The sequence below is a fragment of the Scyliorhinus canicula genome, chromosome 11 (assembly GCF_902713615.1).
Source record: "Scyliorhinus canicula chromosome 11, sScyCan1.1, whole genome shotgun sequence".
Classification (NCBI taxonomy): domain Eukaryota; kingdom Metazoa; phylum Chordata; class Chondrichthyes; order Carcharhiniformes; family Scyliorhinidae; genus Scyliorhinus; species Scyliorhinus canicula.
In genome coordinates this window covers 137,795,335-137,814,734 of record NC_052156.1, presented here as the reverse complement: position 1 = coordinate 137,814,734, position 19,400 = coordinate 137,795,335, and the positions used below count along the sequence as shown (strand labels likewise).

General features: G+C 43.8%; 1 protein-coding gene across 14 annotated transcripts in view; it reads right to left on the bottom strand.

Moving 5' to 3' along the window:
• Positions 1 to 19,400, bottom strand: part of LOC119973412 (voltage-dependent calcium channel subunit alpha-2/delta-1) — a 726,559-nt gene that overhangs the window by 163,315 nt on the left and 543,844 nt on the right. For all 14 annotated transcript variants that reach the window (XM_038811471.1, XM_038811473.1, XM_038811472.1 and 11 more), the window contains 2 exons: positions 13,578 to 13,736; positions 10,369 to 10,473 (listed from right to left, as the gene is read on the bottom strand). In XM_038811471.1, the coding sequence (XP_038667399.1) occupies positions 10,369 to 10,473; positions 13,578 to 13,736 (264 nt within the window). The remainder of the gene's footprint in view (positions 1 to 10,368; positions 10,474 to 13,577; positions 13,737 to 19,400) is intronic.

The following is a 19,400-nucleotide window of genomic DNA, read 5'->3' as shown; positions in this document are numbered from 1 at the left end:
ATGGGTCACAACATGGACGACTCTCAGATTTTTTTATTTAGCCCCAGGTTTATTGTTGAACCTCAAATGCCCTTGTCCTCGTCACTGGTTTGTGCCTCTTCCAATATAAATGTATCCTTGCTGGTTGTAAGCAGCTTTATATGAGCCAAATAGGGTAATAGGTCCGATATGAAGGAAGGATTTTGTGGGCTCTCACAATCTACATTACAATGAGGGCGGAATCGCCCACACCATTCAGGGGTGCGTAATGCCAACCCAGACATCTAAAGCAGAAATAAAATCAGAACGTGCTGGAAAAGCTCAGACAGCATCTGTGGAGAGATAAACAAGTTCACGTTTCGAGTTGAATCTGACTCTTGAAAGAGCCTTGGAACTTGGATGTTTGCAGTATTTTGGTTTTATTTTGGTACCTGAAACAGTGTCATGGTCTCCGCTCAGGAAGGCTCTCGCACATTTAGGCAAGTCACAGCCTTCTGGACTCAACGCTGATTTCAATAATATTAGACTGTAACCTGCATCAATTTTGTTTCCTTTATCTTTGCAGTTTTCAGCTTTATCCTCGCTTTTGCTTCTTTTTGCATTTTTTGTCTCTTTACATGCCCCATTACAACTCCCTTTGGCATTGTACCACCAACCCCAATTTTATTGAAGCTCTTTCATTCTGTCACATAACTCCTCGATTGTTCTTCCTCCATTCTCTCAACATGCACTTGTTTAAAACCTATTAGTGTTCCCAGTTTAGATGAAAGATCATTGACCTGGAACGCCAACTCTTTCTCTCTCCACCGATACTGCCTGACCTGCTGAGTATTTCCAAGAATGATGTTAACATAATACTGTTGGCAGCTCTCAGTCCATGGTTACAGTAAAAGTGGCCATGTGGCATTGCTTTTTTTTTTACGAAAGGGCAAAGACCACATCAAACTTCCAGTTACTTGCATGCCTAAAACAAGCTGCATCACACAAGATTCTCTGAAACATTTATAGTTACTGGAAACGTCTTTGGCGGCTGCCAGTTTACTTAAGTTCATGTTCACTTTCTCAATGGGCCTAGATCCAAATGACATTGTATATTCGCACAACAAAAGAACAAACACAACACATAATTTCATGTCTAAGAATAGCTACAGCTATGATAAGGCTGCTTGAATGAAAGGATCCTTTGCTAATTTTGGACAAAGACACTTTGTTCTACTGGGGCATTTAAAGACCAACAGCGCAGTTTTGTTTCCTTTCTTCTCCAGAATTAACAATGGGTGAATGAATCAAAGCACAAGGGTTGACAGCCTAAAATTAACTGATTAGTTGAATGAATTAAAAAGTGGGTTTGAAGTGGTGTTCGTTCACCTCTCGTTTATTTGCTAACACTGGAAAAGATTTCTTCAATGCTTGCTGCTTAGCCCACTATGAGGTCGTGCTCCTCAGCTATCACTTTCAAATCATTATTCCCAAGCAAAAGAAGTAGAAAGCCCTTCGACAGACAGCTTTGTCCTGAATCGTCCAAGTTAATAGAATGAACTGGGAAACATGGGCAACTGACAGCTGTCCTGCATCTGATGCAAGTTCAGGGAAACATTACAGTAAGTGGACAATTTGAGGCGTAACTTCTGTGGAGAGGCAATCAGAGGCAGTTTTTAACAAAATTCCTTCATGCAATGTGGCATTCCTTCACAGTGGCACAGTGGCTAGCACTGCTGCCTCACAACACCAGAGACCAGGAAACAATTCCTGCCTTGGATGATGCCTGTGTGGAGTTTGCACGTTCTCTGCGTGTCTGCGTGGGTTTCCCCTGGGTGCTCCGGTTTCCTCCCACAGTCTAAATCAGGTTAGGTGGGTTGGCCATGATCAATGCGCAGGGTCATGAGGATAAATGCTCTTTTGGAGGGTCGGTGCAGACTCGATGGGCAGAATGGCCTCCCTGCACTGTAGAGATTCTAGAATTCTCTGTGGGAGTTTATTGCCCACCTCTGAGTTAACCACATTGCTGTGGACCTGGAGTTACATTTCCCTAAAAGACATTGATGAATCAGATGGCTTTTTATGACAATCAACAATGGTCATAATTCCAGATTTTTATTGAATTCAAATTTCACCATCTGCCATGGTGATATTTCGAAGCCGGGTCCCTATAACATTACCCTGGGTCGCTGGATTACTAGCCCAGTGGCAATGCCACTGCACCACTGCCTCTCCTCGATGCCATGCCACTTCAGCTTTCCTACCTTGAAATCCAGTTGCTCCTTTCTCTCATGGCATTGCGACTCAGGCCAGGTGAGAACAGTGCATTGCAGCGGGTTCCTGAGGCCCTGTGTCGAGGGCAGCTGAATCAGATTTAAGGACGACACGCTATCTTTTTTACAGCATTTGCTGCTGCAAAGCAGATACGTTTAAAGGTCCAATCACTTTGAGAAGCCAGGGAGAAGGTAAGTATGTAAGGTAAGTGGGTAGGATTAGGGGTGGGGAAGCTGGTAAGATGGGGGAGTTGGGTGGTCAGTGGGGGAATCAGGTGACCAGTGAAGGAGTTGGACCTGTGGGCCTGGTAGTTGGAGGGGTTGAGTGATCAGTGGGGTTGGTCAGTGGAGGGTGGATTTCAGGTGGTCGGTGGAGGGTTTAGACGGTCAGTGGGGTTGGTAAGTTGGGGGGGGGGGTTGAGGAAACCAGGTGGTTGGGGATAGTCAATGGGGTGGGTCACGTGGTCAGGGGTGGACAATGGCGGGGGAGCAGAGTGGTCAGTGGGGTTGGTCAATGGGGGTTAAATAGTTTGGGATATTTTCCAGTGTAGGGCAATTGCCAAATGCAAGTTGCCAAGTGGCAGCAATCTGAGATGGAATCTTGTGCTCTCACTGTTGGGGAGCTTGGAGGCTGGAAGCGCATGTCATCAGGTAGGATGGCAGCATACTAGAAACCACTACCATGCCGTCACATCAGAATGTAGATCTGGCAGGAAGGCTCATGGTCGAACTTCCCACTTTACTGCCCACTGAGGCCCTTAGCTGACCAATTAATGACCACAAGGGCCTCATTCTGCCATGGCTGGCATTAACCCAGTGGGAAGTGGGTCTGATGCTGTGCAGCATGCATGGCAATAAAACTGTACAGCCAGTTTGTCACCCCCAAGGTTGGGCATGGGAGGAGAGATTGTATTCCTTGGACTAAGACACTCAGTACCTGATTAAGTACCTGATTAAGGGATACCATCAGGAAGGGTGGGTGCCAGATGAGAACCACCAGTAGTCTCATCTCCCTGTGACCCATGCCCCACGTGTTACCTCTGGCCTGGGCCGTTCTGCCATCTTAGGATTCCAATGCCTGTCATCCAGCAACAGCCACAGTCTCTCCAGTGGTATCGCTGAGCACAAGTGCTGCTAGTCTCTGATTGGTCAGCAGCTCTTAGTAGGTGAGACTTCTGCTCCCGAGGTCAGGACGCCATAGGAAGGCCTGCAGTTGACTTTGCCATTGCCTGATTGGCTTGTGGTTCAGCTGGTCTGTCTGAAGAGGCAATGCATGTCTCTTGCTGGCTCTCCAGGTGGCAGTTGAGACCCCTGATGACTCAACAAGATTCTGTCCAATGCAGAAATATAGGTTTAAACCAACCCCAGAGGCGAACAATCTAGTGAGTTACAGAAATGAAATTCAAAGGCCAAAATCAAATTATACAAAGTCCATTTATATTCCCTAAGCCAGGCCTGGCCAACAGAGACTACTCGTCTGCGAGGACAAAGGACCCTGCAACTTTCCTTTTAAAATTTTAATGGTTGTACATTAACAATTTCAAGAATCCAGACAAAGGAATATACATCCTTTGTAAAAGCCGAAGTAAAGAAGTGGGAGTCATGTCATATGACCTGTTTCGGTGGAGAACCCTTAAGCTGTCTTTCTGCATTGCCAATCAGTCTGCCATCTTTCATCCAGGGACAAGCAGCTGGGACAAGGGCTCATTCCAGGTGAATGCCTAGGCCATATCTGCACTGTTTCTACTGGAACCTCTGAACATCTATACCATCGCCTGAGACTAATTCATCTCTATGTGCCTATCCCATTGTGGAAGTCATCCCTACTGGAAAAGTGAATTATCCAACATCACTCTTTATTCTGCCAAACTCTGTGACACAAGTGAAACAATAATTATTTCCTCTGTGATCTTTGCCGTGTAAACCTTTCTTTCTTCGTTGCCACCTCTTTTGCTGTATAAATTAAAAAATGAGGCTACACTGTATGCATCCACTCCTGTTTGAGCTTGTGCAAATAAACAACGTCTCCAAGTTGACCTTATTCCTACTTTGCTTAATAAAAATTGGATCACACAAAAACTGATGGGTTGGGAAATACGCCACCTCTTAAAAAGGGGGAAATAAAAAATCAAAATACCTTCCTGCTCATGGTGTGAGGAGAAATCAGACCTTTTAAATTGAAATGAAAATCACTTATTGTCGCAAGTAGGCTTCAATGAAGTTACTGTGAAAAGCCCCTAGTCGCCACATTCCGGCGCTTGTCCGGGGAGGCTGGTACGGGAATCGAACCGTGCTGCTGGCCTGCCTTGGTCTGCTTTAAAAACCAGCGATTTAGCTGAGTGAGCTAAACCAGCCCCTCAGCTCTGTAACAGAGGGTAAACAATAGTTTTGCCATTTGTATTGAGAATGTTTGAATCAATGCGTTGCATCGTCTATTAATACATTAGCAAGTTTGTTCTATAGTTTCTTGCTTAAACCACAGTCTGTTAGATTCTTTCTAAAGTCTAGGAGATCAAAAGGGAACGAGTAAGTAAATACAGCAACAGGGGCAATACATTATTATGGGTCATGTGTGCATAACATTTAATTTTGGTTCATAGGGAATATTGGAAATTCCAGGTCTGCGCTAGATATTCTCCTGGGTTTAATGTCACTGGGCACTGGAAGCAGGCCCCACAGTCCCATGCAATTAGGAGTTCATGTTCATTGCCCAATATCTAGGCATACAGCAGCATGACCCTCAGCTTGTAGCACAACACTTTCCCAGGGGCTAAGCAGCAGGCCAAGGACAGAGAACCTACGCAGTGTGTTAGAGATGGAGAGACTGAGCAGAATGCAGAACTCTGAGCCTCTTCACTCGAACCACTGACAAGTGAAATTTCAAATTATGCAAACTGAATATTTCACCTCATGTACATTTTTCTATGCTGCAAAGGTGAACTGGTGAGTGCAAACAAAACAAATTTTAAACCAGCGGGCTGATTTATCTATGGTATAATGTGTAAAAGGACAAAATAACGTGAACAGTGAATTTTAATCATTTTTATAACACTCCCCATAATAAATAATTATTGTAACACTCCTTGCAACAAAATGTCATCAAAGCAGGTTTAATATATTTTTCTGACCAGTAAATTCTCTGAAACTAGCCAATGTTAAACTTAAGCAAGGAGCAGACAGTCCCTGTGTCTGGCTTTCTTACCAGGTCAAACTGAATTAAAGATCTGAATGTTCTCCTGCTCTCTACAGCCATTGTGGTTTCTTTTTAAAAAATAAATTTAGTGTACCCAATTAATTTTTTTCAATTAAGGGGCAATTGGGGGGAGGGGGGGGGGGGGGGGGAGGGGTTCTGAATGGTTTCTGAATAAATCATTCAGCGAACTTATAAATTGGACTCGAGGTAGCCAGCTTCTGCCTCCCTTCGTGATGGGGCGGTAACAACCTCAAAATGGGGTCCCGGTTAATTCTTTTTTATAAAGAACCAACCAACGGCTCCAAAGTACCTGCGTGATTCAATGAGAGTCTCCTTTTCTGATGGAAATAAGGGTTATATAAAAAGTAGCGAGAATATCGATTGCCTGCAGCCGCCTCCGATTAGTTCCATCAAGCCCTCAAAAGTGTCAAATAATTTTAAGGGGCCCTGGAAGGACAGAGTGCACCCTCAGGACCCACAAAAGTAATCTGTTCACTGCCATCCCAGGGTCTCAATCTGCCATGATCATAAACCGCTCTCAAATGCAATCTATGTTGCTGGCAGCCCTCCTGGCAAGATTTTCAGTCTTCAATCCTATAAGCTGTGCAAGAATGTCTAACTGACAATCTACAATTTGCCTGGAAAATTTAAGTGAGCCCAGAACCTCAGAACGTCAGCGATTTCTTGGACTGACCGGCATGCTGCACCAATCAGTTGCCCAGTATTCTAAATCTATCAGAGGGTATCATAGAATTTACAGCGCAGAAGCAGCCCATCTACCTGCTTATTGGCGAATGTTTATTGAAGTGTCCTTAAGAAGCCTCCACTGTCTCAAACAAGCAGCAATACTAAGCACTGTGCCACCTTGCTGCCTGCCATTGTGTTTAAATTGCAATCTGCATTTCCAAAAGTTGAATGTTGAGTTAAATTTAATTTAATAGCAACATCTCAAGTTAAATGATTCCAAGTTCCTCCTAGGTTAATTCACTAACAAACCTCAAAATGTGACAGCTCATCGACAAGATTGGTCCTGAATGCGAGGAAATATGAATAAAGTCCAAGAACATAATAAACATAACTGAAAATGGCCAGAGTGCTCTTGAAATGACAAGAGGAAAAGTTTTATAAAAGCTAACACCAGCAGTCACCAACAAGCTTTCCATGGGTTTTTGCATAGCAGCATTCAGTTATTAGGAGTTAAAAACAGCACAGCGTACAGCAGATCTGGGGACTGTGTGGACAGAGTAAGTAACATATCTCCCTAATCCTTACTGAAAGAACCAGGGAGTGAAATTGGTCAGTGCCATCAGAGCAATATCAGCTTGTAACGAATCAACAGCCGTTTTTTCACGGTGTCCCATTTTCTTTCCATTATAGTTCACAAAACAATAGTTCAAGCTGTTGCTAGAGATATGTTTCTTCGACTAACTGTCACTTTTGCTTTGTTTTAGAAACTAAAAATCGTGACAATATTTTCCAAGTCAATGGAAAATAAAAGCTGGTGCCATAATTAACAGGCTTTATATTAGCTACAAGCCCATTTATGCTGCTGGCAACAACCTGTTTCACCCTTGCAGTATCCAAACCAGGATGTATAAGTTAGCACATTAAATTCAACAGCAAAAGAATAAAAAGGAGAAAAAGATGAGGTTAGGAGAGACAGAAATAAAGTGACAAAATATGAAAGTAAAAACAACGTTCTTAATTTAACTACTATACTCTTTAAAATATTCAACATTAATTACAATTTGAAGGAATGAGATTCCAGATTTGTGAAAGTCAATTTTCAGTGTCAGAGAGCTTGTTCAGTTGTAATTAAGCATTACCACTCAGTTAAAAACTTACCCACACTAGGATGTATAAGACTTTACTTTCTCTGGCATGTTTAATTTTGGATCTAGTGGGTAAGTACAGTAACTTTACATATTCCATGTGTTTCAATGGTGTGTCTCGAGGCGAGATGCTGTTGTTATCAAATTTATTATTTAGTAACAGTGAGTGGTAAAAATTGCACTGTTATTTTAACTACAAACTCTGTTTTTTTATTATTATTTTTTAAATTTAGTGTATCCAATTCATTCTTTTCCAATTAAGGGGCAATTTAGCATGTCCACCTACCCTGCACATCTTTGGGTTGTGGGGGGCAAAACCCACGCAAACGCGGGGAGAATGTGCAAACTCCACACGGACAGTGACCCAGAGCCGGGATCGAACCTGGGACCTCAGCGCCGTGAGGCAGCAGGGCTAACCCACTGCGCTACCGTGCTGCCGGAACTCTGGATTATTTTAATGGAGAGATTGCTTATAGGCTCAGAGAATGAGGAGCATCAACAAATCGAAGACAAGAATTTTCTTTATTCCCAAATTAGCTCTACCAACTGTTGGACATTCTCAAAAGTGCATTTTGGACATCTTGGACAGTGAAGACGTAATATCGTAAAATTATTTTGTATTATACAGCAACAGTCTTATCAGGGTAAACAGGTGGCTTTGAAGTGGTGTGAGAAGAAAGAATAACTTGTCTTCTTTGTCTATGGTTTCGATTTTCCACTCCTGCCATCAAACCCACCCAACTACAAATATCGCGAGAACTGCAAAGTCGTATTTCATGTTGGAATAAACATGTGACATGCTTGTTCATTTTCTCACAGGGTGCGTTAAAATAAATTAAACATCATTATAACAAATCAATTTATGATTATCAAGCCCCTATTCTGGAATCATCCCCCCTCCATCAGAAAATCCATCCACAGTGTTGTGACAGCAGAACAGCGGAAATCATGAACAATGTCTGAAGACATAGACTTGGCGAGAAGACCTCCCAGGGGAGCTCAGGTAAATGCGGCGCTCAGGAGCTATCGGGTCATGCCGGATATTGATTGGGCAGCTGCCAGTACTTCCCTAGCAATGTCAGGGAATGTGCAAACAATGCCAGGGGATGTGCGGGCAATGCCTGGATAGTGCTGTAGGTGATCTGTGGTCTGTGCTGGGTTGGTCTTTAAAACTGGCCCCCCGACCCTCACGCTTCAAAGTTGCTGGCAGGGCGGGCGAATCAGAGGCCACCCTGCCAGCAATAATTTCCCAAAAGTGCCAGATCATATGGCTGAGAAATCCGCGACTTCCATCAGTAACTCCAATGCTGCTTTTGTCACTCAATACTGACCTTTGCCAATATCAGGGAAAATCCCAGCCTAAGTGTTATATGCGATATGTGTTTATGCAAGGAAATGTGTAAAAACAATAACATCAGCATGAGTGATTAAATTGTGATGTTAATGTCCAGAGTAATGTTTGTCTTAGTTGCAACATGTACCTTTGTATAAAAGGAGAATGGATGTCAATATTTCTTCAGTGAATTCGAAGGATACAGAAATCAGATAACTGCTCTCTCGGTATGCAGTAAGATCTATGACTGTCTCAGTGTCACGCTCGCTAGATATCAATAAAGTCTGCTCGGTACACTCTACCATTAAGTGCCTTGTATTTAGTCAAAAAGAGCCAGCGAAAGAAGGAGATTGAATGTTGACATCAACATCTCAACATATTATCGGCACCTTGCCTTAATTTTGTTCTTGGTGGACACTTTTCTGAACAATATAATTTGACAAATTATTGCATTTATTACATTGCATCATAATGCTGAAGAGGTATTGTCACACTATGCTGTAAACATTTGCCAAAGAGATTAATTTGACTCCAATTATTATTTCATTTCCTAATTAAGAAAAAATATTCACCTCCAAGGAAAGGTTTACATAAGAATATAAGAACTAAGAGCAGGATTAGACAATTCAACCCCTCGAGCCTGCTCCGCCATTCAACAATCATGGCTGATCCACTCTGGTCGTCAACTCCACTTTCCTGCCCATTCCCCTTAAACCCATTAGTAATTAAAAATCTGTCTATCTCCTCCTTAAATTTACTCAATGCCTCAGCATCCACCGCACTCTGTGGTAGTGAATTGCACAAATTCATGACCCTTTGCGGGAAGTAATTTCTCCTCATTTGTTTTAAATCTGCTACCACTTAACCTAAAACCGTGACCTTTCACTCTAAATTGCCTCACAAAAGGAAGCATTTGCTCTATGTCTACTTTATCAGTACCTTTTTATCATCTTATATAACTCAATTAGATCTCCTCTCATTCTTCGAAACTCAAGAAAGTACAGCCGTAAACTGCTCAATCTCGCTTCATAAGACAAACCTCTCATCTCTGGAATCAATCGAGTGAACGTCCTCTGAACTGCCTCTAATGCTACTACATCCCTCCTCAACTGTACACAGTACTCCAGGTGCGGTCTCAACAATACCTTGTACACTTGCAGCAACATTTCCCTACTTTTAAACTTTAGTTTTAAATGTTTTTTATTTTTATTTTTCCCAATTAAGGGGAAATTTACTGTGGTCAATACACCTACCCTGCACATCTTTGGGTTGTGGGGGGAGAATCACATGCAGACATGGGGAGAATGTACAAACTCCACACGGACAGTGACCCGGGGCCGGGATCGAACCCGGGTCCTCGGTGCGGTGAGGCAACAGTGCTAACCACTGCGTCCTTACTTTTATACTTTATTTCTTTAGCTATAGGGGCCAAAATTCCATTTGCCTTCCTTATTACCTGCTGTACCTGCATACCAATTTTCAATGATTCAGGAGCAAGAGCACCCAGATTACAACACTATTATTTCAGCACGGTTTCTTCATGGCATTTTATTTTTCTAAGCTATGCCAAATAATTCTTGGCCAAAGAAAATCTTTGACTGGATCAGGTTCCAATAAGTTGATTTCTGCAAACAAGATAAACCGTGCCGTCCGTTTGGGTTACAGTAGATTGCAGGTGAGCCAAATTCATTTCTAATCATGCCAACTATGTAAATATCAATTTTAATAGTATTGGCATTGCACTGTTCTGTCAAAACAAATATTTTTATGGGTACCTACTTTTTTCTCCTGGTTGTATGTTGTAAAGATTTCCTGGGCTCTTTCTTCACCACCGTCTGTAAATAGCATAATTATCTTGTTGCAATTAGCTCGGGACACATTGAACTGCAATGGAAGAATAGGGAACGTTACTCTAATACAATACAGTTCCAAAGAAGAATCATATTGGACTCAAAACGTTAATTGTGTTTCTCTCTGCCCACTGATGCTGGCAGACCTGGTGGGTTTCGCCACTACTTTCTGTTTTTATTTCAGATTTCCAGCATCGCAGCATTTTGCTTTTATGAGCATTACTCTTTAATATCGGTTCACCTTATTTCACTTGAAAATGCATAAAATGCTTCTCAAACCACATTGTGCTCCACACTGACATTTGTTTTTTTAAATTTAGAGCACCCAATTCATTTTTTACAATTAAGGGACAATTTAGCATGGCCAATCCACCTAGCCTGCACATCTTTGGGTTGTGTGGGGCGAAACCCACGCAGATACGGGGAGAATGTGCAAACTCCACACGGACAGTGACCTAGGTCTGGGATCGGACCTGGGACCTTGGCGCCGTGATGCAGCAGTGCTAACCACTGTGCCACCATGCCACCCCCACTGACAAAATAACAGTGTATTTTTAGACATCCTGGTCTTTAAGTTCAGTTTTGCAAGCTTGTGGGTTTCCAATGCATTTTAGGGTTCTTTTTACTCTAAATATTCTTCTAGTTTGCTGTTTTGGACCCCCCTTTATTATTGGGCCCTTACTCTCATCAGCCTGGACCATGTCATTATCTGCCCAATAACTAGGTAATTTGTTGTACCCCAGGAATCAAGTAGAAAACTCCTAATATTGTAATCCAGGCTCTAGTTACATCACATGCCCTCGTACCACCTTTCTCCATTCCAGGAGGCACCACAATCAATATTTCACTCGACTGTGGCTTAGGTTTTAAACTCCCAACCCATTTATCCAACAGTAAATGGGTAAGAGAACAGAAGCAATCACACCCTGTCAATACACAGAAGTTATAAGCTTATCCAAGCCCCTCAGTTGATTTTGTTTACAACTGCCGTATTAATGCAGTTACATCCGAGTTGAATGGTCTGGGCCCTCTATCCATTAAATGACCAGGCAAATGGTTTATACTTTGGTCTTATGCACATCACGACAAGTTTGCATCATTTTCCATGAGTCTAACTAACTTTTAACCCTAATACCTAATGGAGACAAATACTACACTTCCGCCACACATCTTTGTTCCCTTGATATTTGTGTTGCTTTTTTTTAAAAGTCCGTTCACACAGAAACTCTAACAGACGCAAAGTGGGTTTAATTTGCACCAATGCTACAATTATGGTGTAAATGCATCTTCATACACACGAGTAAATTATATGAACAGGATTCCCTACTTCATAAATGCAATGTTATTTAAAAAATTAATGTTGATGCCAAAATTCAATATTAAAGTAGCATTCTTATCTTTTTTCACATTTTTCATATCCCACTTCCTCTCCTTTATTGGCCTGAATTTTCCAGCCACGCCATGGTGGGACCCACTTCAGAGGATGCAGCAGCTCAGCCAAAGGTCCTTTGACCTTAAGTGGGACCAGGCAATCCCGATCGTGGGCGGGGCAGGTAACTCCCACTCATTGTGTTGCCATATTGTGGCTGAATGGAATAAAATGGAGCCTAACTCCATTCTTATAAAAAAGTTGATGTGCCAGATACAAAATGTGATCAAGGTGAAAGATGGAACTTCGCTCAGCCTGTTAATTGATACACGGCTTCCTATTCTATATGACACATTTGTAGTGATGGGAAATTTTCACAAGACAGCACAGAACCTCTATACCTACATTAAAATCACTTGCATGAAACTTGGAGAGGGTGCAGAAGTTGAGCTAGTCTCCTCAGGACATTGAAGAGGAGATTTGATAGAGTTATACAAAATCATGAACTGTTTTGATCGGCGTAAAGAAGGAAAACTCTTTCCTGTATCGGAAGGAGATTTAGAGGGGATTTGAGGAAACTCTTTTTCACGCAGAGGGTAGTGGGAATCTGGAATTCACTGCCTCAAAAGATGGTAGATGCGGGAATGCACATAAAATTTCGATGAGCACTTGAAAAGCCATAGGATACAAGGCTGTGGACCAAGTGCTGGAAAATGGGATGAGAATAGATAGATGCTTGATGGCCGGCACTGACACGATGGGCCAAAGGGCCTCCTACTGTACTGCACAGCTCTCTGACTCTATTTAAAGTGACTGGATAAAGTACCAGAGGCAACATGAGAAAAAAATTTTTGCACAGCGAATTATTATCTACCAGAAAGGAAGGTATACCTTTCAAAAATGAACTGATTAAATACTTGTCAGGAAAATATGTACAGGGCAAAGGGAAATGAATAGGGCAGTGGGACTCATTGGAAAGTTCCTTCACAGGCACAATAGGCTGATTGGCCTCCTTTAGGTGCTGTAGGTTCCTGTGAATCTATGGGCAGGATTTTTCAGATGGCGGGGTACTCTGCCCCGCCACTCAAAGACTCGATGGGGAACCCTGCCAACACCAGCTCACCAATGGCCATTTAAGTTGGGCATTAGTTGGCTAAGACGAGGTTTCCACCTTCATCTCTGAGAGGTCATTGGGAGGAAAGTTAGGGGGGGTGGGGATATGACTTTGTAGGGCGGCATCTCTGGTTGGCACAGGGGGGCCATCAAGCTAGTAAGTATCCCTGCCCCTCTCACCCGATTAAAGCTGCTGAGATATGTCCTTCCCCTGACGCAGGCAAAATAGCAGCAGGGGCAGGATGAGGCATTTAAGTGGCCTCAATAGGTCTGGGGGAATGGGCATAAAATGGGAGACAGGTTGAGGGTGGATGGGAGGGCTGCTGGGGGACCATAAAATGATGCCCTATGATTCTACGACACTCGGATGCTGAATCTCAAATACAACTCTAATGTATTTGGAGTGCCTTCATTTATTTTGTTTTTAGGTTCCTGTATTGATCAGGAAACAAACTGAATTGTCCCTTAGCTCCTCACTGGTCAGATAGTGTTGCAACATTGATATTTTCTCATTTTTCTTAAGTTTAAAACTATCAGCATGCTTTGCAATCAATTATATTGATTTAAAACTGAATATGGCTACTCGATATTTAGCATAATTTCAGAACTAAATGTCGTCCATGCAATCATTGAGGAACAGAAATGAAGGTACTTACATTTTGCAATTGCTCAAAAGCAAATGCAAACCCTTTTTTATAGTCAGTGATTCCTTTGGCCTGTATTTGGTTAACCGCATCTTTGAGGACCTTTTTGTTCCTGACATTGGCTTGCACAAGATGCCTGAAGCAGCTGACAGATTTTGCTTGATTGTTGAACTGAAATACAGTAAGACAAAAAGGAGTTTCAATCAAATGCATTATATAAATAAGTTTAAATAATTTGGTCCCACGCGCAGATGGTCCGATTGGGAATTGCCTGGTGTCACACTAAGCTACAGAGACCACAAACAAAGGTAGCCCAGGTTCAATCACACGTTTGTGCTGATTGACTCATCTCACCTCGTTCTGTTCCACCTCGTGTTCCAAATGGCTGCTCTGATGGTGTTACCTCTCTAGCCTTAACTCTATTTCTTCACTGTGTTATGGGCCGGGGTTTAGAGAACCCCAAAGTCTATCATGGAGTTCACCTGGCCCACAACTTTTAATAGATTGTGGTATGGGGAGCACAAGTGTGGTACTTCAGAAATGAACAAGCATTTTTTAAAACAGCAAAACAATGTTGATTCTATGAACCTAAGTTAACCTTTCTAAAACAAACAGTGTACATCTTAGCAACCAGTAAATCAAATACACCCCCCCAAATACAACATTAAGTAATCTGTAAGCTGGCCTTTTAACACCCAGAAGACTTAACAAATCTTTAAGCAGAAGCATATCTGGGTTTACATTCACCACTGAGAACATTTATAATTCTGAATTCGCCAAATGATCTAGAGATAGTATTTCATGGCAGAGAGCTCAACAGTACAGCTGCTTTGTCTGACTTCAGCTGCAACACACTGAAAAACGAAACCAAAAAGACACAAACACACCCAAGCTTTTCTCAAAGTGAAACTAAAAAGCAGAACCAGAGCTCAGCTCCACCCACACTCTGACATCACTGCAGTAACATGAGCAGCCAAACATTTCTTAAAGCGACATTCTCGTGACAACTGCTGCCCAATGACCTCTGCTGGGAAGTGTGCATTTGGGATGTCCATCAAAGGGCCGGATATGTTGTGCAGGCCCCTAATTAAAACCCTGCTGAGGCTGACTTAGTCGCTGTGCTTGAAGGTGTCAGGTGACATGAGACCATACTGCAGCATATCTCTTCGACTTTAGGAGAGCAAGCGAGCAATTTGGAGAGGTAAGAAGCAGTGTACATCCATTACAGCTCGTGCATATTATTCAGCTTTTATGACTCCTTAATATGAAACACCATCTCAAGCCAATCGCAAGGTAAAATAAACAAGTGAGTACTGAGTTTGCATGCCATTGTTCTCTCCATTATTTCAATGCATGTGATTAGTTAGCTTTTTAAAATTAATTTGTGCCTCTGCTGAAATAGAAGGCAAAGCATCTCCATGAATGTATTAATAGTAATTTGCCAATAGAAATTTCTAGGCTATTAATTGGGATCCAACTACTAAACAGTTCATCACTTTTGACTGTGAGCATGGGCATGGTCTTGGCATCCAAAAACAGTGCCCACTATTAAACAACACTCTATTCTGTTTTGAGCCTCGGTGAGAATGGCCCTGCCAAAGCCGCACTTACCTTAATTTCCTGCACTGAGGAGATCCACTCGCCAATGCAGGAAGCGATTACGGCACCACTTTTAAATGGTACCCGATCTCTCGACCCCCCCCAACATGACCCCTGGACTCCAACCTACCGCTCAGGGGGTCCTCAAACCATCCTCACCCCACCTCATAAGGGCAGGGCACCCCCAAGCCCGATCCACGTCACGGGCAAGATGCCACTTGGGCACCTTGACACTACCAGCCTGTAACCCTACCAGTGCACCTGCCAGCCAGGCACTGCCAACTGGGAACCCTGGCAGTGCTGAGGTGGCACCATAGTGACTTTGCCAACCTGGCACTCTGCCACTGCTACCCAAGAAGCTTGGCAGTGCCACCTTGGTGCCATCCCAGCATTGCCAAAGTGCCCAGGTGGCATAAGCAATGCTAGTGTACCCATCCTGCCCAGAGGCTGACCACCCCGGGGCCTCCACTCACCTGGGAGACCACACACCCCTCCCCCAAGTGCCGTTTCCCCTGTTCCATGTTTGTGGAGACCGGTGCCGAGGCAAGGGGATTCGATCCAGGGCGCTGGATAGATTCTGCGTAGACATATTCAAGTGAGGCTAACTACTCATTTGAATATGCAAATCTGGGTCTCGCCCATTGTGGGCTGGATCCCGATTCTGACACCTCGCGAGATCCCGTTAGATCTCATGAGGTGTAACAAGCTGGGAAAATCACGCAAGAGGCTTTTCGCGAGATTTACTGGCCGCATCAAGTCCCAAGTCAGGCGCGGCTGTTAGAACACGCCCATCTTATTTGGTAGGGCTGTAATCCCAGCAATGGCCAATAGTCTCTTCTAACAGTGCAGCCAATAAGGCTGACAGGTAGCTCTCCAGAGTGGGGCTTCCACCTGATGGGAGACAGAAGAGCGAATCCAAACCATTTTCGGCTGCTCCCAGCATAATATTGCTAGAGGGCAGCCTGATTTCTGGTTGTTGAGGTGACAGTAGGCTTTTAGGTCGGGGACATGTAACTCGTCCCCACGAAAAGTCTACCACATGAGGCTTGTAGCCTCTGATAGAATAGATACAGTAAAAGCTGTGGACCCTGACAACCTCCCAGCTGCAGTTCTGAAGACTTGTGCTCCAAAACTAGCTGCAATCATAACCAAGCTGTTCCAATACAGCTACATAACTGCTATTTACCCAGCAACGTGGAAAAACTGTCCAGATTTGTTCTATCTACAAGAATCAGGACAAATCCAAACTGGCCAATTACCAGATCAGTCGACTCTCAATCCAAGGCCCAAACATCTTCATCTTCTTCATTAATGGCATTCCCTCCACCATAAGGTCAACAGTGTGCATGTTTGCTGATGATTGTATAATATTCCGTACCATTCACAACTCCTCAGATACTGAAGCAGTCCATGTCCAAATGTAACAAAATCTGCACCACATTCCAGCTTGGGCAGATAACAAGCAAGCAACATTTGCGCCACACAAGTGCCACGCAATGACCATCTCCAACAAGAGAGAATCTAACCATCGTCCCTTGACATTCAATGGCATCATCACTGCTGAATACCACACCATCAACATTCAGGAGATTAACCAGGAACAGAACTGAACCAGTGAAATGAATACTGTGGCTACAACAGGCTGATAAGAGGGTGGAGGTTCTACCATGAGTAATTGATCTTTTAACTTCCCAAAGCCTGTCCTCTATCTAAAAGGCACACGTCAGAATTGCAGCTCAAAAACAACAAGAAGCTCAACATCACCCAGGACAAAAAATCCTACTTGATCAGCACCCCATCCATAACCTTAAAAAATTCCATTCCCCTCCCATTGGCATAAAATAGCAGCAGTGTGTACCAGGATCAGGTGTCTCCTGACTGGATTCAGGATTAGATCTCCCTCCCCCCCACCCCCCCACCCCCTTCCACAGGATTATATATCTGCCTCTACCTCACCAGGGTCAGTTATTGAAACCCTCCCCTCTTACCAGTTCATTGGTCAACCTACCTGTTCCTGTGGCCCCCTTCATCAGCCCCCTGCCTAACTGGTGGCTAGGCCTATCAGTCAGACTGATTTTGGTGGGAGAAACATGTCAAAGACACATGGGATGGGCGGAGTTAAAACATCACAACATGTGAGGCAAACCAGAATTCTGGGTTTCCCCATCTGAAACTCTGTCCCTGCCTGCATATCCCGCCCCTGGTAATATCCAGGCTAATATGTTTTATAAGAGACCTTTGCAGAAGACACCAAGTTAATTAAATATTTTGATTTCAAACTCAGCCCTATTTCTTGATATAATGCTGCTCAACATTCGGGCAATGTTCTTAATTCCATTCTCCCGCATTTATATTTTAGTATTTAATCATCTTAGACACTTTAATTAATCCACATTATTAGAAAAGAAAGATTAATTCTATTGGACATTAATACAGTGGCATGAACCTTAAAGGTTATGACATTGATTCTTTTTTTTAAATCACACAACAGTTTACCTATTGGTGCAATTTTGTTTGCAAACTATTTATATAAATAGACAATAGCTGTGAATGAACCAAATGGGAACTATATCCCGTAATGAGCACATTTAGCCGCTTGTTTCCTGGGGCTTGCAGGGCCGGGAAACACAACAGTATCTAATGCGACTCGGGTTAGATATGGAGGCTCAGTGCGGAACTCGCAGTTGAGGCTGTACTTAATCCTGTCTTCTGCACTGAGGAGTCCCACTCACCAAACCTCCTCAATGCAGGGAGAGATCGGGATGCCATTTTTAAATGCCGTCATGATATCTCAACCCCCAGACGTGATACCCCAAAGCCCCAGCTCACCTGTAAGGGGTCCTCGGCCTCCCCAAACCCGACCTCACGTGTACGGGACACCCCAGGGCCCGATCACTGCCGTGCAAAGAAATGCCAGCTTGGCACTTTGAGACTGCCGGCCTGGTACCTGGAAATGCCACTGCCAGCTGGCAGTGCCATCTGGGCACCTTGGCAGTGCCAGACTGCCATCAAGGTGGCAGTACCAGCTGGTACCAGCAGTGCCAGGGTGCCACCCTGCCCAGAGGGAAAGGATCTGAGGGCCTCCAATCCCCTGGGAGACTGCCACGAGTGCCGTTCCTTCTGATCCCCGTTTGTGAGGACCAGCATTGAACAGTGCTCGCCCAAGGTCTCTAAGGTGAAGGGGAATGATCCCAACGCCTTGGTTACCTCAGGAAACTGCATATTAGAGTGAGACTAGCTGTCTTCCTCTAATATGCAGATTTACCAAAAAGTGGTCACGCCCACAATGGGCGGGCTTCACATCTCCCAAGAGCATGTCAGATCTCATGAGGCGTGCCAGCCAGGTAGATCCAGGGAGTGGGGTCTCCCAGCATTTATCAGCCATGTTGCATTGCAGCATGCTGCTTAGTGACTCACTTAAATATGCTGATCTAGATCTCACCCTCACTCCGTTAAGTCTGGCGAGGCAGTTCGAGTGTCACAAATCTCGGCAGAGGCCTGTTGCGAGATTCAACGCCCGCAGCCCGACACAAAGTCGCACCCAATATATCACTTACTCTAAACAATATATTTTCTAAAGTTGCTTAATATATATGCTTATGTCTGTGGCGTAAACAAGCCTCCACTAAAGGCCTTGGCCGGGATTCTACGAGCCTCCGCCCCGCAATCGCGCCCGGAAGTGCAGGACCCCGTATCGGCAGCCAGAGCTGCGAGGAACACTCCGGGGCCCTGCTGGACCCCTGCAAAACGGAGAATTACTCTGGACTTTCTCCAGGTAAGTCCAGAGTGATTTGCGCCCGTTTTCACACGGTCGTGGAGACATAACCCCATTATCAGAGAATTCTGCCCCTTTTATCCTTGTCATGGGGAGACTTGATTTTCTCACCATCAGCATAAAATCTGCTCTAAGATTGAATAGTCAAGTCAGCAAGGACTGAATTAAATCAGAGGAAATGCTTAAGACCTGTGCATGTCATTCTGATTCGCCATATTAGGAAAAGGATATAAGAGGGGCTGGAGAGGGTGCAAAGAAAATTGACACGGGCGATACCAGAGATGTGTATGTGTACATATCCGGAGCAGGACTGGCAGGATGGGCCACTTCACTCTTGAAGAAAGAAGGATGAAAGGTATTTTTCTGGAGAGTGGATACAGAGCGATTGTTTCCTCTTGTGGCAAGAGCATAACCAGAGGCCAGCACTAAAAGATCATCACCACAAAATCCAATGGAGAATT